Source organism: Centropristis striata, chromosome 8 (genome assembly GCF_030273125.1).
Source record: "Centropristis striata isolate RG_2023a ecotype Rhode Island chromosome 8, C.striata_1.0, whole genome shotgun sequence".
In the NCBI taxonomy this organism is placed as follows: domain Eukaryota; kingdom Metazoa; phylum Chordata; class Actinopteri; order Perciformes; family Serranidae; genus Centropristis; species Centropristis striata.
The window spans coordinates 38,759,493-38,786,034 of record NC_081524.1 but is presented as its reverse complement, the minus strand read 5'-3'; the positions used below and the strand labels follow the sequence as shown (position 1 = coordinate 38,786,034).

Genomic DNA, 26,542 nt, shown 5'->3' with positions numbered 1-26,542 from the left:
CGAGCTCTGATTGGTCCTGAACGCACCCCTCGATGACGTCAATAGTAAGCGACTGTCTTTGGTTTGTGTATCGGCTGCTCAGCAAACAGCTGCACCAATTGTGTTTTGGTTTGGTTTTGCCTCCCATGTGCAGTTATCATGAGGTAAGAAACGCTCCAGCGGCTCTCTGGTCCTGTCTGCTCGGTTCTCGCTGACAGTTCAGGCTGCAGCTCTGCCTCAAACTGTGCTAGCCTGTTAGCTAACAGCTAGCTCTATTGCAAGATCAGCACCTAATGTATGCGGAATGCGCAACCATTGCGGATGTGGTGCAGAAAAAAATGCGCATCGATGCGACAGAATACAGAAGTCAATGTCAGTGAAAGAAACGGACTCAATTGTTTTAAAATGCTGCACAGTTGTCAGCAGTGTTGTGTTTTGTTGTTGTCTTTCAGCTCTGGAGGCGATTCTCTGCTTTGACGGTGCAGCTCACTGTAAATCAGCTGGACGTGTAGATGTAGCTCTTAGCCTGCTCCAGGTGTTTTCACACCGCGTTTATATGTTCACAGTAACATATTTGCATCAGTGAAAATGACAGAAATGTATTTATGCTGCAGCTAGACATTAAAGTCTGCAGACTGCATGCTTTAATCAGACAATCTGATTGAATCTCTCACTTAGCTGCAAGAATGACATGAGACATTTGAAGAAAACAGGTTGGCAACAGTATTTTAAGGGTAGTTCAACTCTATATTTCCTGATAAATAATCATCTGATCCAGTATAATACTGAAGAGTTGTAATGTCTTTAGCAGTAGGTTCAGTCACACCTTGAACCTGAGTTAATGGGGCAGCAGCTGCCAGTATCAGGATTGGCCCGCCAGTCAGTTCTGCTGTAAACCAGGTCTGACCCATGACTGAGTACTACGAGGAGGGGGGGCTGCTGTACGAGCAATCACCTCCCATGCACATCAAAGTGGAGTCTCCGGAGGGACCCTTTGGAGGGGGAGCCTCAGAAAACGGCTTCCCCAGGGAGGATGATGACTCGGAGGGCAGTTGTGACCAGAGCAGTGGATTACCTGGGGGGCTCCCCTTCAATGTGGTAGTGGTGCATCCAAACATCATGGCGCCCGGCATGTCCTCAGACGACCTCTTGTCCATTGAACAAAGTAAGTGAATGAGATTAAGGTCAGTGTGAGATGCTGGATTGTGTGTTTCCTTGTTTATTTATACAGTACAGGCCAAAAGTTTGGACACACCTTCTCATTCAATGCGTTTCCTTTATTTTCATGACTATTTACATTGTAGATTCATCAAAACTATTAATGAACACATGTGGAATTAACAAAAAAGTGTGAAATAACTGAAAACATGTCTTATATTCTAGTAAGCAAAGGGTGGTTACTTTGAGGAATCTAAAAAACAAGACATGTTTTCAGTTATTTCACACTTTTTTTGTTAAGTACATAATTCCATATGTGTTCATTCATAGTTTTGATGCCTTCAGTGAGAATCTACAATGTAAATAGTCATGAAAATAAAGAAAAACGCATTGAATGAGAAGGTGTGTGTCCAAACTTTTGGCCTGTACTGTACATGTCTGCAGAACATGTGGTTGCAAATGGCAACAGTGCATTTATAATTATTTCATCAAATTATTTTATCAGTAGTGTAGAAAAAACAGCAAGGATATGCATTACTACTTTTTATTCATGCAAACAACATTTTCAACATTTAGTTACCGATGTAATCACTTAGTAACAAGCGAGACAAACTTCTGGACTTTTTGGAGTTTTACGTCCAATTTCCAATCAGAAATCCATCTCGCACTTAAGTTTGTCTTCAGAGAGGACTAACATGGATAAGAAAATTAGAAACTTAACACAATAGTGTGGCCTTAACATTAGCTTGGTTCTTCAGACATACGCTAAAAGACTCACTGAAACAAACTGAAACAGTTGCTCTGTGGAGTGAAAACTTCACTCATGAGACTTTCAATACCCAGACAAACAAATCCACAAACAGATGGGCAAACTTTAAATAAAATGTTCTACTTTACCCCTGGTATGAACTGAATATATGTACATTTATTTTAGTTTTATTTTTCTCGTAAACAACGCTTTTAACGCAAACAACATTTTCAACATTTAGTTACCGATGTAATCACTTTGTAACAAGCGAGACAAACTTTGTTATTAATGCCACACGCTTAGTTTTGGCTTAGCCGAGTGGAAATAAGAGTGACACTCTTAAAGCACATTTCTCTTCCTCACACAGTACTGTATATTTAGCATCACTTGATATTTTTCCTTTCCCTTTTGAGCTGTTCTCTCACCTCTCTCTCTCTGCAGACAGAGCTATGTCAGCTGCACTGGCTGCTGGCGGTGCAGGAAAAAGAAAGAGTCGTTTCAGCGGAGCAGAGCTGGAGGTGTTGGTGTCAGAAGTCACTCGGTGTGAAGGAGAGCTCTTCGGTCCTGCGGGGAGGCTCCGGCGGCGGGAGAGAGAACGCATCTGGGCGGGAATCCTAGAGAGAGTCAACGCCGTGTCCAGAGTCCCACGCACCCTCCGAGAGGTGAAGAAGCGCTGGGATGACCTGAAGAGACGCAACGGAGGAAGGCTAGCAGACGCTCGCCACCGCAGCTGCTACCTGCCGTCCAGCAGAGGGGCATCGATGCTGGGCCGCCCTCAGACCAGCCCCAGGCTGCAACAAGCCAGGCAAAAGCAAAGCACCAGGCCAAAGCCCAGTTTCCCATGTTTCCCTGATTCAGATACAGGTAAAAAATATAATTGACTGTACTTATTAGTAGATTCTATAGATTGGATACAAATATCTACCCTTGTCCACTTACAATATCTTTTTGGCAGGTGTAGGGGTCGAAGGATCAGAGAGAGATGGTTTGGAAAAAGACGATGACAATCCTGAGCGAGACAGAGACTTGGGAGAATCTGAGTGTGAACCTGTAGAAAACAGCATGGAAGACAAATTGGGGTTAGGACTGGGTCTGGGCATAGGACCACCCCCTCCATCCGAAAGATGGCTACCTCCTTCCCCCCTCTACAGTGCTCCTTTCCTCAATGGCAGCCCTCAGCCCAGTAGCCCTCAGCCTTCACTGGGGGCACAGCAGGGTCCTCTTGAAGCCCCTCCACGCAGCTCCTGGCTCGAAGACGAGCTACGAGGGTTGGGGGAAGCAGCCATTCAACTGGGAAATCGGGTAGAAAAGAGTTTGAGGGATTTTGGGGACGGTTTCAGGCAGGACATGAGAACACTTGTCGCTTCGCAAGAGGCGTTAGCCGTCAGTTTGCAACAAAACAATGTCCTCTTGCAAAGGCTGCTGGGAGTGCTGGAAGCCCAGCAACAACCACAGCCGCAGCAGCATCGTGTTCAACAAGCACACCAATCGCAAACACCTCAACAGCACTTACAGCCACAGCCGGCTCAGCAGCAGCAGCAGCTACAACACACAGAACCACTGCAGCAACAACAACAACAACAACAACAGCGGATTGAAGCACCACTGCAAACACAACTGCAACATCAGCAGCAACCACTTGTAGTACAGTCACAACAGCAACAAACACAAATACAGCAGCAGCCACAAGTCACCCAGCTTCCCAATAATCAGACGGCGGTGGCGGTGGCGGTGGTTCCTGCCCCGTCGTCCCCCGACGTACACGGCACTTTTCCCTCTGACCCTCCCACGAATACAAATGGAAGTGTGCAGAGGCCACGGCGAGGAAGAGCGGTGGATCACAGGCGCAGAAGGCGGCGCTGAGGAGAAAGCACTTAGAAACTCAATCTGCAGATCATATGCATATTTGCTGTTTCAGAATCTGACGAGAAATGATGCTCTTTTTCTACTGACGGTATTTCTGTAAAAATGTGTTATTTGGAGTTTTACGTCCAGTTTCGAATCAGAAATCCATCTCGCACTTAAGTTTGTCTTCAGAGAGGACTAACATGGATAAGAAAATTAGAAACTTAAGACAATAGGGTGGCCTTAACATTAGCTTGGTTCTTCATTCAGACATACGCTAAAAGACTCACTGAAACAAACTGAAACAGTTGCTCTGTGGAGTGAAAACTTCACTCATGAGACTTTCAATACCCAGACAACAACATACTGTAGGTGCTGATGTTTAATATGCATGTCACTGTACATGCTTTGCAGCTGAGCTGCGAAGCTCATGATGCTCTTACTAGTTCAGTACTGTCTTAATTCTCCTGATACACTAACTACATTGTCATAAAGTACTTGTAATCTGCAGTTGTTACCATATATGGTAGTTATACAGCTATTGTACTTACCTGCTAATGTATGCTTGTGCTTTTTAACAGTTTCATGGAAAAGTATGTCTTTTCCAGCTTTGATTGGAGAATAAAGTTAGACTGTGTTCTGTTCAGTGCGTTTTGAGACAACAGTGTTACATTTTAAAGACTTGACAGTTTTTTTTTTGGGTGAAAAACAAAAAAACCTTCCGGCATAAACATCACAATAGGCTTCAGACTTAAATTAATATTTTTCTGGTGGAATTTAAAAGCATACATAAGTATGTAGGGCTATTTATTCTAATCTTGCATGCAGTATGATGGATGTTTAGTAGTTGCAAAGAAACAGCATATGGCCATCAACTACGTAGATTCGCACAATCTATATTTTGTAGATAGCGACTGTTCCGATGACATGTAACTAAACTTTAATAAAAGTCAGACATGGACTGCAAATAAATCCTGATTTTATTTATTTATTTATTAATTTATTTTCCAGAGACAATGCAACACGGAAACAGCTTAATATAACATGGAACAGATCCGTTGCATACAGGATTTCCAGTCAATGATAATTTGCAACTCCTGATTCAATTAAACTGAGCACATAATAAATAATTTGTGGATATAAAAAAGTTAATGTAATATTTATAGTTGTGTTGAAGTTTTATGTTGTGAAGAGAGTGCTTGTGTGTAGAAAAACAACATCGCAGCAGTTGTAGAAAAGGAAATTTATAATTTAAGGCTTCGAATTATATTTTTTAAACCATGAACCACAGCTTGCTGTCGGTAATGGGTGTTTTATTTTGAAAGTGTCGACCGGAAATCTCATTCCTAGTATGATCCTTGTGTGTTCTGGACAAGGGGGTGCATGGGTGAAACATGGCCGCCGTAGACCCATCGGAGTCTCCAAAACGACAGAAATCCCCTGCGGAGGAGGTGGAAACATCTGGGGAGCAGACCGATGCGGTGGAGTCTGGATGGAGCTTCAATCTGAAAAATGAAACAAGACAGAATAAAACCGCGGAGAGCCCAAACGGTGAGCAGAGAGCTGGTGTCGGTAACGACGGCGGTGGTGGTGTTGCCAGCCATTCTGAGGTTAGTGTCGAGTCCGGTGCTGGAGCCGAAAAAACGACATGCAATTCACCGGAGGACATAACATCGGAGGAAAAAATGGCCGAGGCTCCTGGCAGCGACCAGCGGGATTTTGACTGGTCTGAAACAGAAGAAGACGACGATGAAGCGACGAAAACACACCAGGAGGAACATGATAAGTGTGGTATGCTAACGTTGTTAATGTATTTTATGGGTAGCTTTGCCTCCGGGCTAAAACTGAGCTGTTAGCTGCCAGTACCGGCTCAGTACACACACACAGGCAACTCTGCTACATTATAATTAGCATAACAAAATCAGCCAGCGTCCTGCATTGGAGGTTGTGACTGCATATATAGGATGCATTGCTGTTTTAGTGGCGTGCAGCTTGTTAAATTAACAACAAATGGGTTGTTTACAATTTATTTTTGTTTACTAAGTTGTTATTTTTCTTCCAGACCTCAAAAATGTTACAGAGACTGCTGAGAGGATGCAGCAGGATGCACATGTTGATGATGATGACACTACAGACGATGCAGATGAGATACATGAGGAGGAAACCTCGAATCCTGATGAGAAGCGAGCAGAGAGGGGACCGGCTGCAGAGCCGGCTGGAGAAGTTGATGGGATAGAGGAGGCGGCTGGAGACGATAAAGGAGAGGATGCTAATTCGACAGCGAAGCCAAAAAAGTGCCGTTTGGTGTGCAAGGAGTGTGGGAAGAGGTTCTCCCGCCGAGAGATGTTCAACCTTCACCGTCACTTTCATGCACACGAGGATGAGCTCACGCCCCTCACCTGTAAAGAATGCGGCCTTACCTTTCAGCACCGCAGCAGCCTCATTAAACACAGAAATGAGCATAAAATGAAGGACGAGCAACTTGTTACTCCCAAGAAGGAGATGCACACAATGGAGGAGGGTTATTTCAAATGTGCAGAATGTGAGAGGACCTTCTCCACGGTGGATAAGCTGAGGGACCACAACTGCTGCAATACAGTAGAAAAGCCTTACCACTGCCCGCTGTGCCGCCAAGAGTTCCAGTTCAAGGTGTCTATCACTAAGCACATGTTGCTCCACTCACAAGAAAGCATGTTTAAATGCCAAGACTGCAGTCAGTCGTTCCCAAACAGCATGGCCCTGCGCTTCCACCAGCGGTGTCACGCTGCCCTGAAACCCTACGAATGCCCAGAGTGCGGCTTGGTTTTCAAACACTACTCCGTCATGGAGGACCACCGACGCAAGCACACAGACAACACAAGATCTCACCTGTGCAACATCTGCGGTAAGACCTTCAAGTACAGCAGCCTCCTCCATCAGCACCAGTATCTGCACACAGGCCAGAAGCCCTTCCGGTGCCCTGAGTGTGGTAAAAATTTTGCCTTTGCCCAGAACATGAAGGCACACTGCCGCCAGCACAGGCTACGCGAAACCAACTCTTCCACTGAGCAGCCCTGCAAGCCCAACCCTGCGCCCATACAGGATGCAATTAGAGGGCCGGGAAAAGAGAACACACATCAGATTGAGGAGCCAAAACGCACATTTAACTGCCCCCTTTGTCCCCAGACCTACTCTGCACCAGCTAACCTGAGAGCCCACATGCTTATTCATGAGGCGGAGTATGAGACACTGGAGAGAACCCCCAAACCTCCAAAGGAGAATAACAAGCAGTGGGAAAAAGGACATAACTGTCCCCACTGCCCGTGTGTTTATCGAGATGAAGGCAGTTTAAACAAGCATCTGTTAAGTGACCACAAATCTGTAGCACAATATTTAAAAAACATAGCAACACCACCTGAAAATCAGTTTACTCCAATAAACAGGGATAATGTACAGGGCAAGTGGAAAAATGACGGGATAAGTGTTAAATCGTACAAGTGTTCTGAGTGTGGAAAAACCTTCCGCCACCGCTCAGTGTTAGAGCTGCATATGCGCATACATTCCAAGGACAAGCCTTACCAGTGCAAAGTGTGTGGCAAGGGCTTTAGATTCGGTAGCTACTTACAGCAACATCTCATCATCCACACAGGCAAGAAGCCATACAAATGTCCTGACTGTGGGAAGGACTTTGCCTTCCTGCAGAACATGAGAACACATCAAAGGCTGCATCAGGAAAAACCGTTCCGCTGCACTAGCTGCCGCAAAGGCTACAGCGACGAGACCCAACTGCAGCACCATATGTTGTCACACAACGGTGACAAACCTCATAAGTGTGACCTGTGCGACAAGAGCTTTGGATTAGCCTATCTGCTCCGCGACCACATGAACACACACACAGGGGAGAGACCTCATCGCTGTGATGAGTGTAACAAAACCTTTTCTTGGTTCAGCAGCCTGCTGGTGCACCAGAAGATCCACGCTCGCAAGCGCCAGGGTTTCAGCCAGTATAATTCTTTCCCAATGGGTGCTAGGATGAGAGGCAGGGGGGTCAGAGGGAGGAGAGGGGGCAGGCCCATGTGGGCCTTGCCGAGACCATTAGCAAGCTCTGGGATTGTTGCATCTCAGCCGTATCCAGTCGCTTCACTGAGAGATGCTGAGCTGCACAGAAGGGCGGTGCAGCCACAGGCTTCCCTGCTCTCACCTCGCATGGATTTACAAGGCAGACAGCAGAAGGAGGCGTGGCTGGCCGAGCTACACCCGCAACCGGTGCAGTGGAAGGTGGACGGTGGAGAGGTGATGCCTGTGCCGTCACCGCAGCAGCAGCAACACGCAGCTCCACAGCAGTCCCAGTTTGAGAGCCAGCCACAGCCCGGCCTGCAGCAGCACCATCAGAGGAGTCCAGGTTGGGCAGATAGCCCTTTGATAACTCAGTCAGGCCCCACATCTGCTCCCAGCTCAGAGTCCTCACACATGAAAGAGAGCGCAGCTGCTATTGTCAGCTCCCTCACAGCAGCTGTGCCAAAAAAATCCAGCCCATCAATAGTGAGTGAGATGGAGCAGCCCAGGCAGCCCAAGCCTGTCACCTGGTGTAGCACACCCACATCCACAGTGCTAGCTTCCCCAGGCTCTTTGCAGCTAGATTTTTCTGTCCCCACTTCGTACATGGACGGGGCAGCTCTGTGGAGCGTCAGACCTGCCATGCAACTTAACTCACAGAACTCTCCAAATAAGCTCGGGCAAGAGCTTCAGCTGCCAAGATGGGCAGGTGCCCCCGTGTCAATACAGAAGGACCCGTCCACACTTCCTAAAAAAGAGGACACTAGAGTGTGGGACATGAGTAATCCTCAAGTAATACCGTCGACTGTTAGCCAGCCAGAGAAGCCATGGAACGGCTGCGAGCTGCAAAAGCAGTGGGTTTCAGGCTTAGCAGGTGTGTCCACCTCAGCTCAAATAGACCAAAGCAGTGCTATGCCAATTTCCACTCCTGTTTCTCACGGGGTAGGTAGCACCTTGTGGGACATACAAGCACCACCAGGAATTCCAAAGACTATGAACCCTGAGAAATTAGTAAATACTCAAGATTTTCAGCTGCAGCAAAAGCAGGTGTCATCTGCCTGGGCCAGTGTGAGTCAGACAGCAACACAGAAGGTTCCCATCTCCATTCAGTACGAGCCTCCTCGTTTTGGCCAGGGGTTGGGAACACCAGTATGGGGCTTCCAAAGTAATCAAACGCTGCTCACTGGGCAACTAAAACCAGGGAATGGACAGGAGCTGCAGCAACAGCCAATGGTAACAGGCACTCAAATTATCATAAATCAGCCTTCTCCTTTTTTCTCACCTCCTCTAGCTCCACTCCCTCCCCTTGCTCTGCCTGGCCCGCACCCTCTTCACTCTGTCGCAGTTGGCTCACTTTCAAGACCTCCACACCCAAATATTTTTTTCACACCGCAGGCCGTGATGAGCGACAGGCCACATATAACACAGACCCTACCCCTACCTCAGCTTGCCCCACGGACAGAACCTCACAAACTCGGACCCCGTTTGCCTTTTGCCCCTGAACGGCTCCTCCAGTGCATGATATGCGGGTGTTCTCTTCCCCGGGAGCTGGATCTACAGATGCATTACCTGCAACATGCACAAGGAGAGATTTAACATTTTTACACTAGGAACAAGACTTAGTTATGTATTTTTTTTTACAAAGTGGAACCTCATTTATCTGACCCTCACATGTGCAGTTTGACCAGTAGAGTGAATGGGCATTAGAAACAAAAAGATGAAAGTACAACTTGATTCCTGCACACTTGAGTCCCATTTTTTAAGCTCCAAATTAGACTGCACACTGTTCACAGTGTTGTTTGTAAAAGAGGGTGTCTAAATGTGCCATTAAATTAATTTCACTTTTTTTTTTCAATGCATTTTTTAAGTTATCAAAGTATTTAACCAGTTAAAAAAAAACTTCCTAGGGATTCAGATGAATGAGGTTCTACGTTCTACATTTCATTTATAGCCGATGGCATTTAGATTTAGATAATATTAGTACTTTTATAGTTCTGTTCATATGTCCTAAACCATTTGAACTGTGTTTCTTCATGTACAGTATACTGTGTGCCTTTTATGAGTACAGTCTGCATGTCTGCTGTCTTGGTATTCTAGGCCTAGTTTGTGCTTAAGGTAGACTCAACAATCTGACCTCACTCCCAAAACACAGAGCAACTGTTTCTAAGATACCGTAAAGAAATGTAAGTTTTTGCTTTTGAGGAGGAGAGGATGAGCTTGTTGTGCTCACAGATAATGTGTCAGCACATACAGCTGACTCCATACATTCAGGCCTTGTTAGGAAGCACTAATATTCACAGGGCTTCTGGCTCGGTCCAAACAACTGACAAATATAAGTTCTCATCGTGGTGATTTGGCCAAAGCTAAAGTATGTAAATGTAAAGGTCATCTCACAGAAAGTTTTCTGTAAATTTATATCTTCATTTATGATTGGGAACAGGTGTCATAACACAATTATTGATGAGACTGTTGCTATATAGTGAAGTTTGTAATAAATTAAACTTGGGTTTATGTCATTGTTTGTCATTAATATTTATTACAATGGCAAGACGAACCTGAAACTGACATAAAATGTATCCTTTGGTCCGATTGGTCGAGTCAAAATTAGCTAATTTGTGGCAATGATTCATGACTGATACAATTAGATTGACAAAGTGTTTCTGGGTGGCAGCACCTAATGTAAACTGATGAGTACTATGTATTGAGTATCTCTTATCAGAATTATTATTTCAGATTGGAATGTACCCCGTATTTATAAAATGAAGTCCACTTTTAAGTACAATGAAATGTATTTTTTGTGAATACTGAATGATTTCATTCCATAACTGTAGATTTAGCCAAGTACAGAATCCCATCTCCTCTGTTAAGATAATGGGCATTTGAGTAGCTTTGGTTGCCCAAAAAGTGACTGAAAATCTTCATTACTACTGTAAAATAAACACACGGTCCATTCGTACAAAAAAAAAGAAAACCGTCCTTGTGCGTCTCAACATTCAGCGTCTTAGGTTTCAAAAAACGTGCCCTTCTACCTCTATCCACTGTTTTAGCATGGAAAGAAATAGAATTTTCCCATGATGTCTACATATTGGATTAAATAAAACTTGCTTTTGATTACATTGTTGTTATGCGCAGTACTTGATCACTTTATTCAGGGTTAATCTTCAACATTTATACATCCCTATTATAGAGAACTTAAGGGTTTTTCCTTGCTTAGGAGCAGCACTCAGGCCGTTTTGAGCACCACTTAGGCTGAATGAATATGAACTCAGATCAGAGTGTCTAGTGTCTGTAGTTTTGTTAAGCTTTTGGGATGTTCATGTATTATCTGCTCTACAGTAGCCTTCTAAACTTTTTGTAAACAAATGTAATAATGGCCTAGAATTGTGTGGAATTGCATATATTTTTTTGTTGAAAGACCTTATAATTTCTTTGTGGAAAAGAGACTAAATGTCCCACCAAAAACATGCTCCCAAGCCTTCAAGAAAACTAGGGAAAACACTGAACTCTCATTCTAAAAAGAAATGATTAAGTCCTGGTTTAGTAAGTTTTCTTATGCTGATTTCTTCTTTGGTTTGTGAAGAAGAGAATGGAGTAGAATAGAAATGACAGAGGGAATCAAGTATGACATTTTGTAAAAATACAGAAGGTGTCTATCAACATTGATGAATTCAAACAATTCAAATGAATTTTCTTTGACATTTTTCCTTCCTGGAGGAAAAACAACAAATGCTCTGCAAAGTGTCCCTTTCATTAATTTGATACATTGGGACTTGAATCCACCATACAAAATTCTTCTTATTTGCAACAATACTGTATAATTCTTATAATGCTCAATATATATATATATATATATATATATATATATATATATATATATATTATTCCAGTCAGATTAGATTAAAACACAATATGAATTTACTATCTGTATTTTATTTTCATATAACCTGGTCAGATTTTGAAAAAAAAATGTATATTATCAGTAAAATATTAATATTTAATGTAGTAAACCATATATTTTTTTATTAAAATTATTAAAAGTTTATATTATTATATTGCTGTGGTCAGTAGGGACAAAACAATGGCCTGAAAATTACTAAAAATTATTAAAATTACAATTATTGCTCAATTTGCATGGAGCTCGTTAAAAGCTGCACAGCCTATTTAATCCTAACAGTAAATCACATTAATAATCATGTTTGTTATATCCTCACCCTGTTAAAATAATCGCCTAACTCATTTTTTCAAGTTTTGCAGGAAACACAAAAAGTCACACAAGCCTGTCAGAAACATGACATGACAAGTATCATGAGCATTAATGTTACTTCAAAGTGTCATTAATGTTCATGACACATCCCATGTGATGTTTATGACACGCTCATGTCACTCTTATGTTATGATCTTAAAGGGGTAAAATCACATGATCTGATCAACCGATTTTTACCATAGGTGGCCAGCATCATGAGATGATGATTTAGGCAAAAAAAAAAAAAATGGACAAAAAATGACTTTTATTATGACTTTTATTATTATTTTAACAGTGTGACGATAGACTTCGTCAGACTTCAGCTGGTTGCTGGAGGTCACTGTGTTGCTTGAAGGAAACAAAAACAGCAGCCGAAGAAGAAGAAGCCACTTCCACAGTAGAGCATGTTATGGTGGAGTGTAAGGAGTATGAGAGGGAGAGGAGAGATTTAAAAGCATTCATGCAAAGGGAGAAAGTCAGTTTTACACTAGGAAATTTATTGCAAAGATCAGACAATGTCAGTAAACAAGTACGGAAATACCTGAGGGAAACAGGGCTAATGGTGAGGATTTAGGTTTTTTTTTTTTTTTTTTGTTCTTTTTGTTTTGTTTGTTGTTTTCTTTTATTTCCTGCTAATCTAATGATCCACACTCCAATCCGGTAGGTGGCGGCAATGCACCTATAAGTTGGATGCCAGCCGCCAATTAGAAGAAGAAGAAGAAGAAGAAGAAGAAGAAGAAGAAGAAGAAGAAGAAGAAGAAGAAGAAGCCACTTCCGGCGAGGGACGCACAGATAGAGAGCTGTCGGCTAGCTGTGCTGCTGTCTCTCGCATGGCTAAAAACATCACAAGATGCTGCCTTGTTATGTGGCAACAGACTTAATTAACATACTCGGTGTTATCTTTGCATTTTTAGCCCTCTGCTTTGCGCCGAGTGACTGATGATAAGGGAGAAAATAGCATTAACTGAAACAACTGTGGCGCTGTTCGGCTAACGTGGCTAGTTAGCTAGTGGAAGCTAACGTTAGCATTAGCGACCAAACAGAGACACTCCAAGATGGACGAAGCTGCTGCTGCCGCGATCAATGAGGACGGAGCTGGGGACAACGGAGACACAGGGACTGAAAACAACGCCGGTACATCGGCCGAGGACTCCGCTGATAGTAAGTATCGATTAGTGGTCACTTGGCTGAACGTTGACGTCAGCAGCACCATCAATATAGCAGCAGTGTGTCCAGGCGTGGTGACCTCCCACGCCAACTTCACCACAGGGACGCTACAAACAATATAATGTATTACAAAATAATTGCGGCAAATAATCTAACAATTATATCCAGCTATGAGCCACTGCTTTTTAATGTCATGGATGCTGTTTATTGAACAAACAAGCTGATCAACAATGTCGTCACACTGTTAGAATAATCGCTTACGTCATTTTTTGTCAAAATTGTTGTTGTTTTTTTGCCTAAATTGTCTCCTCATGAAGCCGGCCACCTATGGTAAAATCACCTTCATCCTCAGTTGATCAGATCATGATTTTACCCCTTTAAGATCATCACTTCTTTGACAATTTTCCACATTCATAGGCATCAGATAAGAACCCAGCAAAGAAGAGCTAGAGGGAGAGTGTTTAGTTATCAGTTTAGTTTATCAGTGTTTTATTGTTGACACTAATATTGGCAACACTTTACTAGATCATGTGATTTTACCCCTTTAAGATAATGGCCTATGTCAAGTGTGTGACTTAAGCGGATTTATTATGCCTAAATCAAAATAAAATGTGACTTAGACCATTTTTTGAACATGCCTTTGTGACTTAAGCAAGATATAGTAACACTTTATTTTGAAGGTGTCTACATAAGAGTGACGTGGGCGTGTCATAAACATGACATGGCATGTGTCATGAACATTAATGACACTTTGAAGTAACATTAATGCTCATGACACTTGTCATGTCATGTTTCTGACAGGCTTGTGTGACTCTTATGTAGACACCTTCAAAATAAAGTGTTACCATATCTTGCTTCAGTCACAAAGGCATGTTCAAAAACTGCCTAAGTCATTTATTTCTCTTAAGTTACATAATTTACACACAGTGTTATTACTATGCCAATAGCCATCCTTTGTTACATCCTTTTTGAGTGAAATGATCAATAAATGTCATATGTTACACTTTTGGTGAAGTTTTTTGTGTTTCCTGCAAAACTTGAAAAAATGAGTTAGGTGATTATTTTGACAGGGTGACGATATCCAGCTATGAGCCACTGCTTTTTAATGTCATGGATGCTGTTTACTGATCAGCTTGTTTGTTCAATAAACAGCATCCATGATGTAATATAATGCCTTCAACGTATTGGCAGTACAGGTGCATCTCAATAAACTAGACTATCATGGAAAAGTCCATTTCCAGTAGTTCAAGTCAAATAGCTCCAACAAGGTATTGAGTGCATATAGATGGACATACTTTTCAGAGGCCAACATTTCCATATTAAACATACTTTTTCTTTTGTAATATATATTTTTTGAGACACTGAATTTTAGGTCTTCATTTAATGTAAGCCATAAATTAAATAAATTTAGACATGAAATGTTTCATTCTGTGTAATGGATCTATATGTTATTTCCACTTTTTGAATTTAATTACTGACATGAATAAACTTTTGTATGATATTCAAATTAATTGAGATGCACCTGTATACTCAGCCACTATAAGAGTGTAATATAAAATAATTGCATAACAAGTAGTAATTTCATATAATGATTTAAAAAAATCCATTACTGCAGTCCTATTGAACAATATTATGTAGCTAAGAAAACATTGAAATAAAAAGCTGGCCTCTACTTATTAGTATTTTAGAATATAATATTGTCTTTTTTTATTTGAAATCGGATTAATTCAAGCACAGTGGTCTTAATGACAAAGCAAAAATTAATGCATATCATAAAGAAGCACTGTATTGTGGGACTTCATCCTACTTTCAGTAACATTTGAACAAGATTTAATTCAGCGATACAGCAATGTATGAGGTGGCCTCCACTTTTGATTTACTCCTACAATTTGCCACAGTATTTGTGAGGTTAGTATTAACCATTACACAATAACCAAACAGGCTTTAAGCTTTGAATTTCAGATCCATGAGCACTTTATTTGTTTGTTTGTTTGCTTGCTTGCTTGTTAGCTTAATTTGCTATCTAGAATACCAGTATCCCAGATTCTGACCACAACACTGTCTGGCTGATACAAAGTCATAATTGATTGATGATGTAACTTATACTTTACTGTAAAGCCTTTCTTGTGTATGCCAAATTAACATACAATGCAACATAAGCATTCTACGCCCCCATTTAGATCACATTTTTAATGGTTCTGGACGGAGCAATTGGTTTTAAATAAACTCCATAGCCAACCACAGTATCACTATTATAACTATTAAATATCCTTGATGTATATATATCCTTGATTATCCTATGATGAATAATTAAAGCATATGGGGTTTTCGTACGAATTTGACAAGGTTGTACAGCCAAACTCCTGGCAACCTAGCATTGGTTTAATACCCTGATATGATGTTTTATTTAAAGTATGAAGTCACCGTAAAGACATAATGGGAGTTGTGTTGACCGTATTTCTTATAAACTCCAAGGAGGATTCAAGATGTTGGATTTAGAATTCAATAAGTTATACTAGTAGTCTGATTGAACACTAACCTTCTAACAATAATGAAACCCGAGGCCTGTACTTAAAGCATAGAGAGACAACTTCCCAGGTTTAACCCTGGTGGTTGTGAACTTCTTACCAGGGTACATAGCAATAGTACCTTATGCTGCACAATGCATTCATTGTATTGGAAAATGGCATCAGCATTCAAAGAAGGTACTGTAGAGCTTGCTGTGGGCATCATAAGAGGTCAAGTCTATTCAGAGACCGTCAAAGCCCTTTTACTTTCCCTTACAATTTTTTTTATTTGAGTGCTATAGATTATCATCAGAGGGACTGACTTATCTTTGTTTCTTGTGTCACATGTTTCCAGTGTTACGTGTCGGCATGGCGTGTTTATTTCCTGCAGACTATTTGCATGTCAAAGCCATTTCATTGTGCTTTGTGTACCGATATATTATCATACAGCAGTATGATACTACAGTATGAACTATTGAAGCACTAAAGCCTTTATAAGATATGAAAGTAGGCCTGCTTACTGCTTTGCATTATGTTTTTTTATATTTATTATTTGCTCCCAAAAATCCATTTCACCCGGCCAGGGTTTCAGCTGGAAAAAAAAGGCTAAAATTGTCAATTACACCATTATAAATCTAAGCAACACATCTATTTGTGCCCTATGTGGAGCAGAGATATCAGTATTAACTTTCACACATAAAAATGTTTTGCAAGATGCATTTGGCAGCTGCAACTTTGTTGCTTTTAACCAGTGCTATGGGTCATAAATTCTTCAAATTTGTCTTAGATTACACTTCTTACACTTTCTAAAATATGCTGCTCTGCTGCTAGTAGACCTGTCCATGTTTGCGATCGGTCATATGCTGCAAACACCCTTTTATGTATGTGAATGTGCTCATGATTAAATTGGGAAACCATAGTTTATCTGCTGCATTTGACCCTCTCTGTAAGTGCTTTAAGTGTGAGTACTTTCAAGTTCTATATTCAGAATGAAATTTTAATAATTTAAATTGGAAGGTCTCTTTGTGATTATACTGTTTCCTCTTTAAAATAAAGATCATCATCATCATTTGCACCTGTCCTCTTGTGAGTTGTGTTTTTTTTGTCTTTCCTCCTCTGGAAACAGGAGTGGCTTTGACCTCCTATTTTCCCCTTTCTATTTTTAGGGGTTTTCTGCTGTGGGGATTGTGGAGAAGCCTTCAGAGACGAGGCAGCGTACTTGGAGCATCGCCATCAGCACCCGCAAGAAAGCGTATATTTAGATGGACAGTCGGATGGTTCACATGATGCAGAAAAGGACAATGAAACGGCTAATTTCTGTACTATATGTTCACTGTCATTTGTTGAAACAAGTGAATTCCACTCACATGTGAAAAATACCCATGGTAAAACTTCCCAAAAGGAGTCTAATATTCCTGGAGTCTCAAAGCAACACACCTATGAATGTCCAGACTGCGGCAAATGTTACGGTGTGATCGGACACTTTCTCAACCATCAGCGCTCACACAGACAAGCCTCCAAATCCGTTTTTCATGACCTTGAACATTTGCAGAAAAAGGCCTTTCAGTGCGAGTCTTGTGGGCGGAATTATTCTCGTGCTTCCGCTCTCGATGCACATCGCCGTTGTCATGAGGAGAAGTTGGTAAAATCACGAACTAGAGGTTCAGGAGAAGCCTTTCACACTGAGGAGCCGATAGTTGAAGCCAAGCCTGCTGAACACCAGGCAGATGATCCTCCTGAAAAATGTTTCGAGTGTTCATGTGGTAAAGCTTTTAGTGCAATGATGCGCCTTAAAACGCATCAACGATTTAGCCGCAACAGTCAGTGCTCTAAAGAAGAAAAGAAAGAAAAACCAAATAAAAGCTGCAGTGAGTTTTACTGCAGTGAGTGTAAAAAGACTTTCAATGGCCATATCGCCCTCTTCAACCACCAGCGATGGCATGCTAATCACTCAGATGATTCTGCGAAAAGGTTCCCATGTGAGGAATGTGGGAAAGTATTTATGACTTTAACGTTCTACTACAGACATCAGCGCATGGCGCACAGCGACGAGACTCCAGCAAAGTCGTTTCTTCATCAAGTGTATCAGCTACAGAAGAAGGCGTTTGAATGTAAAGAGTGTGGGCTGAAGTTTTCCAGGGCTTCAGCTCTTCACTCCCATGAGCTTCATCACACGGATGTTTTCAGAGAAACCGAGAAGGAGGCTCAGGCGCGCTCCTCTCTGCTACCTCAACAGAAAACTTTAGAAAGCGACAGTAAAGAGACTGAGCAGGAAGAAGTGGAGTCAGAGAACGAGCCTCCTGTCTTTATGGTTGAAGATTCACATGTAAATGAGAGTGATGAAGAGGTGGAGAGTTATGAACCTGGGGACTTTAACGTACAGGTGATCAGTGCGAGTGAATCAGAGGACGAGCCCGTCCAAGACCTCAATCCTGACCTCGAGCTGCTGTGTGAATCAGATCAGGAAGCACGAGAGGATGGCGACACTGGAGTTTCCTCGAGTATTCTTGTTTCAAAACAAGATATGGATTTGAAAATTGTACAAATTGACTTTGAGCAAACTGAAGAGGAGGTTGCGCTGATGGCGGGTGAGGCCGGGAATCCATCGACAGAGCAAAGATTTGATTGCCCAGATTGTTACCGTTGGTTTTCTAGTGCCTCATCACTGCGTGTTCACAGAATGTGGCATGGCGTCCGTAAGAGAAGACAGCAGACTCAAGGTCAGTCAGTGGCAGCTCACACATGCGACACATGTGGCCATGAAGCCAGTAGCTATGCAGAACACTGCAGTCACATTCAGCAACACAAGAGTCAAAACACAAGCAATGATGATGATGAGGCAGAGGGGTTAGAGAAGAAAAACCTTGCATGCAGTGAGTGCGGTAAATGCTTCTCACGTTTGTCCGCTCTAGTCTCTCATCAGCTGCATCATCCCAAAAGAAAACAATTTCAATGTCCAGATTGCATGATGTCTTATTTGCACGCAGCTAGCCTGTTTAACCATATGAAAAACTGCTCCGCACAAAAAAAGGAAAATATTTCAGCCACTAAGAAAGAATATAATCCAAAGAAAACCCTTCTAGGCCCAAAGATTTATCATTGTGAACAATGCGGGAAGGGTTTTTGGTCTCTAGGAGCTTTCTCCCACCACAAGCAAAGTCAGACTCAGTGTACAGATTTGAGGCTAAGAAAAGGCTTCACAGGGTCTCTGCACTCTGTTAATGGACACCAGCGCTCTAAGGTTGCATGTCCAGTGTGTGGTAGAAAGTTTCGTCACAAGGGCATTATGGCGTTGCACATGCGAAAACATGAAAATGGAAATCACAAATGTGAACTGTGCAACAGGTCGTTCCGTCTTTTCTCCAGTCTCCTGAGACACCAAGTTGTACATAGTGACCAGTTACTCCCACCGCCCATTAAGTCTTTCCAGCATCAGGTTGAACAGTTGAAAAAGAACACCTACAGCTGCCCCGACTGTGGAAAGCTGTTTTCACGGGCCAAAGCCCTTCAGTTTCACATGAAAAGCCATGGCTATGAGACTGGCCACATGCCATCATCGCCAAGATCTACCGTCACGCTGGAGGATCTGCAGTGTGCAACATGCCTCGCACATTTCAACAACAAGGCCTCTTTGAGAGCTCATCAAAAACTTTGCATTAAAAGAGATTCTTATTTTAAGACAGAACCCTCAGAAACTAATAGTCTAACATTGCACAAGGATAGCATGGATTTCCACACACAGGAAAGCTCCAAGCAAATAACAGCACACACTGTTAAAGTAAAGAGTGAAATTGACAGCGGCGAAATAAAGATGGAAATTCAAACAGATGATGGCAACTTGGAAAACCCAAGTAATTTAAAGTACAAATGCAAAAAGTGTGACAGAAGCTTTTCAGTTGTTGGAGCTTTGAATTTTCACAAAAGAGTTCATGCTGAAGATAAAAAATCTGTAGCAAAAGCAAAACTGGGCATGTCTGTAATGCTTAAAAAACCTAAACAGGAAGAGCCAAGTAAAGGACTATTTCACTGCTCAGAATGTGGGAGGAGATTCATGTCCAACTCGGCCCTCGGCTCCCACAAAAGATGGCACAAAGAAAAGAAATTCTCCCGGTCCTTGTTTAAAGATGATGATTTGAAATCTCTTAACCACAAGACAGAGGACGGACCTTTTCTCTGCCACAAATGTGGCAAACAGTTTTTTAACCATCGTGTTCTCCAGCGCCACCAGATGTTTAACCCCCAGTGTCACACCAAAACTGAGCCAGAGCCTGATGCAAACAAAAATGTCAAGAGCAGCAGCACACTGGAAAACTCAGAGTTATCATACCCAGAATATAACGAACCATTTGAGACAGGCTCACTGCCGGCTACCCACCATGAAAATGAGCACAATGACACTTTGGAAGCTGCAGATCATGAAGGAGACGGACTCAGCGTGGTTGACAAAGTCCCAGATCACTTAGATGTCAACTCAAATGGAAGTGAGTCCATGTCATCAACACTAAAGCTTAAAGTGTACCAGTGTCCCCTCTGCTCTATGACCTTTGCTAAAGCAAGAGGTCTTCGTGCCCACAAATGGCAGGCCCACTCGAAGAGGACAAGAGGTAAAAATAAGGCTCTTGTTAGAGTAAAAACAGAGTCCAAACAGAGAGAAGACGACACTACTGAGACAGTGAAAATTAGCCGTGTTGGCAGACCGAAGAAAATCAAATCAGACCAGCCACTTGTAAAATTTGTCCTCTGCCTTGACTGTGGGAAGCAGTGCAGCTCTCCAGGCGCGCTCCTTGACCACAGGAAAGTTTGCCCCGGGAACAAGCAGGAGGTGAAACAGGAGATCCAGACTGCTGACCCCAAAGCTGAAGGCTCCCCACCTCTTAGCCGTCTGTCAGAGCATACAGCCAAATGTCTCTTCAAGTGTGATAAGTGTGGGAAAGCTTTCCAAACAGAGGAACAACTGGGAACCCATAAGACCAAGGCAAAGAGCCGGCCTCACTGCTGCGCCCTGTGCTGCCACGGCTTCTGGACCGAAAACCAGCTGCAGCAACACCTCGCCTGGCACGATGAAGTCCGCTGTCGTCTCCCCAACGAGGTTCGGTACAGGCTCAGCGCTGCTATGACCCCGAAGCCTTTAAAACCCAACGTCCCCTCCGCTGACACCAGAGGGACATCAGACAGCCTGGCACAGAGTAGCCATAAGTGCCAGCACTGTGGCAAAGCCTTTCTTTCACCAGCTGCATTACAAAAACACGAAACTCAGCACTGCAACGACTCGTATCACTGCTCCATCTGCCCCAGGACCTTCAGTGAGATACAGGACCTTATCGACCATCACCAGGAATGTATCGGTGATTACAGAAGGCAGAGTGACGCCCCCGCTGCTGTCTCCTCAGGAGATACTCACGGCCTTACATGCCTTGAATGTGGAACTACTTTTTGTCAAGAAACTGATTTGCACCAGCACTATATTGAACATGCCCATGGAGTCAGTTAAACAGTAAAACCTGAAAAGGACTCGAGTGAAGACACTGTAGATTGTGGATTTTTGTTGCTTTTGAAAGTTGCCAAACTACTTTAAACATGTTAAACTTCCTTGTGTGTAGGCTAAGTAGAAACATGCTTTCCCGGTTTGTTTATATATAATTTGAGAGTCTTTATATATATATATAACTGTTCCTTGTGTTATTTTCCTATGCTCAGGCCTAACTTTACACTGGATTAATATGTGTACATATGTTTAGGATTAATCCCTTTTTATAAACTTAATGTTGAGATGTAACAATGATGGTTTGATTTGGCTCTGTTTTGAATGCAGCTGACCCTTGTTAATCTCTTTAGGGATCACTGAAGAACGTATGGTAGCTCATATCTAGATATATTAAAAGAATCGGAAACATTTATGCATGTACATGTTTGTCCTCAAAACAAAAGGTGCAGCTGACACACTACTTATTCCAGAGTTTATGAATACATTCTGCTGCTAATTCATACTAATGTTGCTTGTGTCATATTGAGGTTTGGCAGTGAGGTAATGGTATTTGAAATTCAACAATGTGCACTGTTTATGTAAATTGGGAAAAAAAGGAAAAAAGTCCTGATGACTATTACAGACCTTAAAATAATTTTAACAATCAAATAATTGTATGTTACCAACAATATGGTTTGCATTAATTGATGTATAAACTCCCATGATCTTTCATTTTCAGTGTTATTTTTATTGGGGAAAGACCTTATTACTTAAACTAAAATAGCTTATGTTCATGTAGGATATCTGTTAGTTTATGGCACTAATGGGAATAGGTATTTGTATTGTGCTAGATATTACTTTGCTTAATTAATTTTTTGATTCTTTTGTTTTCCCTAGATGACCAATATACCCTTTGACTACTTGTTTTACTGGTTGTTTCTGAAACAAAAAGTTGAAAATAAACTGATGAACTTTTGCGTGAATTACTGACTTATGTTTTTCATTCAGCCTCAGTTTAATCAATCTGTTTGTGTCATTATTCTTCAAGACATGTTTATTTAAGCAGCATTACTTTTAGAACTAGAAGGGCACTTTCTCCGCCGAGGCCAATTTCCCTTCTCGCAATGTTAATGCAAATAATAATTAGTGTATCCGCCCTTTGATCCAGATCCAGTCCAAACTTTTAATGGGTTCTTTCTTTCTTTGGCTACATTTGTCTATCGAGTTTCATGAAAATCGGACCAGTAGTGTTTCTGTAATCCTGCTGACAAACAAACCAAACTGAAAACATAACCTTCATCCTTCATGCAGGTAAATAACTATTGAATAGCTCTGTTCAAACTATTTCATACACTGCACATTATGGATATGCAGCCTGGAGTGTGCAACCAAATTATAATCAAGTTTAAGAGAAAATATGCATTAAAAACCTCCAAAGCAAAAAAAAAAAAAACATTCAATTTTGCCAATTAATAATAGTAATAATCTACGTACCAATGCTGTCTTTAAATTATTTATTCCAATTTAAAGTGGAATTACAAAATTGATTGTAAAAAGGTTACTAATTCGTATTTGAAATCTGTTACTGGCTTCATTGTTTAAAATGTCTTTTTGCCTCTTTTCTTAGCTTAAAGATATGCACATGGAAAAAAAAAGTCATGAATATTTGATTGCCATGCTCCATAGATTAAACACAGATAATCTAAATGATGAACACGGCTAAAAATAATTGGGGTTTTTTCTTAATGTGCAAAGCTCTGAGATTGACATAATTTAATTACACCTGATTTGACATTTCTGTGAACGAAGGGAAGAGCCGCAGCGCAGTCTTGTAAGTTTTACCTGCTGCAGTGAAACATTAGTTACCCTAGTAACACCAGTAGTGATCAGGCTGTTTCTACCAGCTGAATTTTAGCTGGAACATCATAGAAAACCTACTTTACTTGTAAGATCACTACTACAGATAACTACTGTATGATAAATTCAAATCATAAAACATGAAAATTTCTAAATTGTTTCTTTTCTTTTCTTCCTAGTCAAACAGTGCCACATTGCATGTAAGGATTGTGGACTGAAGTTTACAAACCTGGAAGTCTTTGAGACTCACCTTCACCAGCATGCCCTGGAGGAAGAAGAAGAAGAAGAAGAGGAGGAGGAAGGTGGTGATGAAGGAGCTCATACCGGAGACAACATGAAGCTTGAAGCAGACCTGGATTCTATAGATGATGGAGAAAACGGAGATGAAGATGGTTATGACATGAGCAGCTCATTGCAAAATGCTGCAGCCTCGATGAAGAAGCAACCCGGGAGCTTTTATACCTGCTCTGTTTGCGGGAAGGTTTATACGTACCTGACTTCATTCCAGAAACACCAACAGCTGCATGACAACCCGCCAGCTCCAACAGAAGATCTGAGCGTCGAGAATTTGCATAAATATCAGTGTCCACACTGCGGGTTGTCGTTTATCAGGGAAGCACGGCTACGTGGTCACATGAGAGTTCACAGGTCTTTAAAATCAAGACTTCTCCAGTGTGATCACTGTAACAAAGAGTTCCGTTCTATAAATAAATGGATGAAACACGTCAGGCTCCATAGAGCGAAACCATTTTGGTGTTTAAGTTGTGCCCTAGGCTTTAAAAATGAAGAGTTGCTGGATAAACACCTGCAGAAACACAATCTGAGGGAAAACATTTGCAACATTTGCCACGAGAGCTTCCACACGCCCAGAGAGCTCAAAATTCATCGCAGCACTCACTCCAGAGCGAAACCTTACCAGTGCACATTCTGCGGGATGAGCTTTTACCATCGCAGGAGTCTGATGTCACACCGGAAAAAGCATCTTCGAGTTAATGCTGGGAAGCCTCTGGGGACCAAGAATTGTGTGCTTATTGCAAAGAAGCGACTCATTCAGAAGAAACTTCTGCTCGCTGGTGTCAAAGAGGAGTCAGAGATGGATACAAACATGGAAGAGCTGCATGGAAATGAAGAACACTTTGACATATATGAAATTGAAAAGCCACTTGAGGAGTGTGATGATTACGAGGAGTCGGAGGAGTCGGATTGTGGAGAGCCGTTGCATCACTTTAAAGTTTCAAAGTTTGACCCACCTGATGAGCCTGTAGAGCCTCACCTGGGACAGGAGCTGGACCAGAGCGACTCTGAGGAAACAAACATAAACACAGAGCATAAATATTGGGAATGGGAGTGTATTGAATGTGATATGGGCTTTGATGAAATGGAAAAGCTGCACATGCATTATATAAAACATGCAACTGGAGAGCTGCCAATGCCACAGGAGAATTATGTTGAAGATTGACAGAACTTCTCTCATTCTGGTGCCTTTTTAAGGCCTTTTTTCCTTTTCTTTTTCTTTTATTTTACTGTTAATGATGCGTAGTTAGGGCTAATAAACAAAGGGTTAACATTTATTGTTTATCTAGTGTGCTTAGAGTTTTAAAATTCAGATTTAAACTCACTGATCTACTGTTTTGTTCTAGATGATGGACACTGTTACACTCTAATTATAATCTCCCTGGTTAGATTGACAGTGAGTATGAGCAGAGTAAGCCTTAACATAATATGCCTGATGATATGGAATATGCTACAGGTTTTTAATGTATTTGTTTGTTGAATAAACTGACATGAAACGTTGCTGTTGTTATAAATGAAAGTGAAATAAAGCTACCTCCCTCTAATTGTGAATAAAACTAAATGCATTCAACATGTTTTTAGTGTTTTTCTTTATGTGCAGGAGGAAAATAATGTGTGAGATGAGAACATTTTGAGTCTTTAAACGGACGTGATTGGAATTATTTTGAGCAATAGCCTGAATTCAGAATACTCTTAGGCACTGCAACATTATTCCTGTGGATGGTATTAAAATATTCATAAGCAGTATGTTTTAAATGTTTTATGAAATAATTATCTATATATATTCTTTAAAGCAATATACAAATAACCTCTATTCTACCTTATATTTGAAGCAGCCTTGTTAAAACTAAATTAATGTATAATTAAATTTTAAAAAGATGGGTTATGAAAGGTGTTATTGAGCTGAAGCATGTTTAAGAAATAAAAGCAAGGGCTATTATTAGTTATTAGATATTTGAAAGTGGCCTTTATTAATGATCGGCAGCAGCAGTGGAGGACCTCTGAATTTTATAGCGTATACATTATTATTACAATAAGCCTCCATATGGCTGATAAGTCTGCCACAATCTGCAGTTTGAAGTTTTAATGGAGTTTGTACTGTAAGTAATGGCTGAGTTATTAATACAGTGAGAGCTAATGGAGCTCAAGAGACTTCCACACAGTCTCATTAATTATGAATACTATCATTATGAGCTTATACATGGCTGATCAGCTTGCCATACGGAGCAGTTTCTAATTCTAATGTTCAATACTATATGTAATGGATGGAATATGAATACTATTGATATCTGAGAAACACGAATGCACATTTACAAAGGTTTAAAATGCAAGTATTATTACAGAAAAAGGGTACAAATCATATTTTCTCATGTCAAACTATTGATGTAAGTCTAAGGAGGGTTCCAGACTTAATAATGGGATTTTACAGTGGATGCATCACATGTTACAACAGCACCACCAACTGGCTGTTTTTATTTCTGCCAGGAGATCTAGTAGGTTATGCTTCATTCAGCCTGTGTCCCAATGATAAAGATGTTCTTTAATTTGATCAGTAAGATTTTAATAGTTGTAATTGCATAGCTGTTGCCAGAACATTTCTTTGTTGAATGGTGGTAAAAAGCAATGGTTAACACAATAAATGTGTGAGCCATTTTAACACACAAATTGTGTCATTTTAACTCATTATATGTTAATGATGTGTAACTGAAAATTACCAAAAACTACTACTTAATGTGTTAACCACGTCTGAATCCATTAGATGACAAAAGAAATGGCCGTTAAACTTTTAAACTTGATATATTCATTTAATATATAGATATTATTCATTATTCTTTTTAAGGCTATTTAATGTACTATCATATACATTTGTATCAAGTTTTTTTGTTCTCCCCCAATCAGATGACACATGTATTATGTCAATCTATCCAGAGGCATGGGGAAAAAAGAAAAGAAAAATAACACATTGTGTGCTAAAATCTACACGTGTCATAATGATATCAACACAACCACGTGTGTTGTTTTTTGACACATCCCTTTTTTCTGTGTACATACATACATACAAACATTATTTTTACTTTTTTTTCTATTTGTTTATTTAACAGGGACAGTGCATGGCTCTCAGCCGTATCAGAATTAGCTGCTAGCTAAATTTCATCTGTAGTCCCTGGGCAGGAACAAATAACATCAATCTAACACAAACAAACAAGTCTTTCAGACAGCAACAACAAAGTTTCACACTCTTAAAA

The 26,542-nt window shown here is 41.1% G+C and overlaps 4 protein-coding genes across 6 annotated transcripts in view; 3 read left to right on the top strand and 1 right to left on the bottom strand.

Annotated features, from left to right (window-relative positions):
- LOC131975753 (trypsin-3) overlaps positions 1–26,542 on the bottom strand; it is a 641,927-nt gene that overhangs the window by 4,990 nt on the left and 610,395 nt on the right. The gene's annotated exons all lie outside the window — the stretch shown is intronic.
- Positions 15–4,702, top strand: si:ch211-261d7.3 (ataxin-2 homolog). Of its 2 annotated transcripts, XM_059338483.1 has the most exons (4): positions 15–143; positions 432–1,144; positions 2,327–2,749; positions 2,841–4,702. In XM_059338483.1, the coding sequence occupies exons 2-4, from the start codon at positions 889–891 to the stop codon at positions 3,746–3,748; spliced, it is 1,587 nt and encodes a 528-aa protein (XP_059194466.1). In that variant the 5' UTR covers positions 15–143; positions 432–888; the 3' UTR covers positions 3,749–4,702. The 2 variants fall into 2 exon arrangements, with proteins under 2 accessions (XP_059194466.1, XP_059194467.1); XM_059338484.1 differs by lacking the exon at positions 15–143 and having other exon boundaries at positions 151–1,144.
- Positions 5,125–10,887, top strand: zgc:66448 (uncharacterized protein LOC327401 homolog). The gene is made up of 2 exons (XM_059338462.1): positions 5,125–5,521; positions 5,793–10,887. The coding sequence occupies exons 1-2, from the start codon at positions 5,125–5,127 to the stop codon at positions 9,359–9,361; spliced, it is 3,966 nt and encodes a 1,321-aa protein (XP_059194445.1). The 3' UTR covers positions 9,362–10,887.
- Positions 12,773–24,869, top strand: si:ch211-261d7.6 (zinc finger protein 208). 2 transcript variants are annotated; one of them, XM_059338457.1, is made up of 3 exons: positions 12,774–13,169; positions 16,849–18,402; positions 23,183–24,869. In XM_059338457.1, exons 1-3 carry the CDS (start codon positions 13,064–13,066, stop codon positions 24,460–24,462), a joined length of 2,940 nt encoding a protein of 979 aa, XP_059194440.1. In that variant the 5' UTR covers positions 12,774–13,063; the 3' UTR covers positions 24,463–24,869. The 2 variants fall into 2 exon arrangements, with proteins under 2 accessions (XP_059194439.1, XP_059194440.1); XM_059338456.1 differs by lacking the exon at positions 23,183–24,869 and having other exon boundaries at positions 12,773–13,169; positions 16,849–22,129.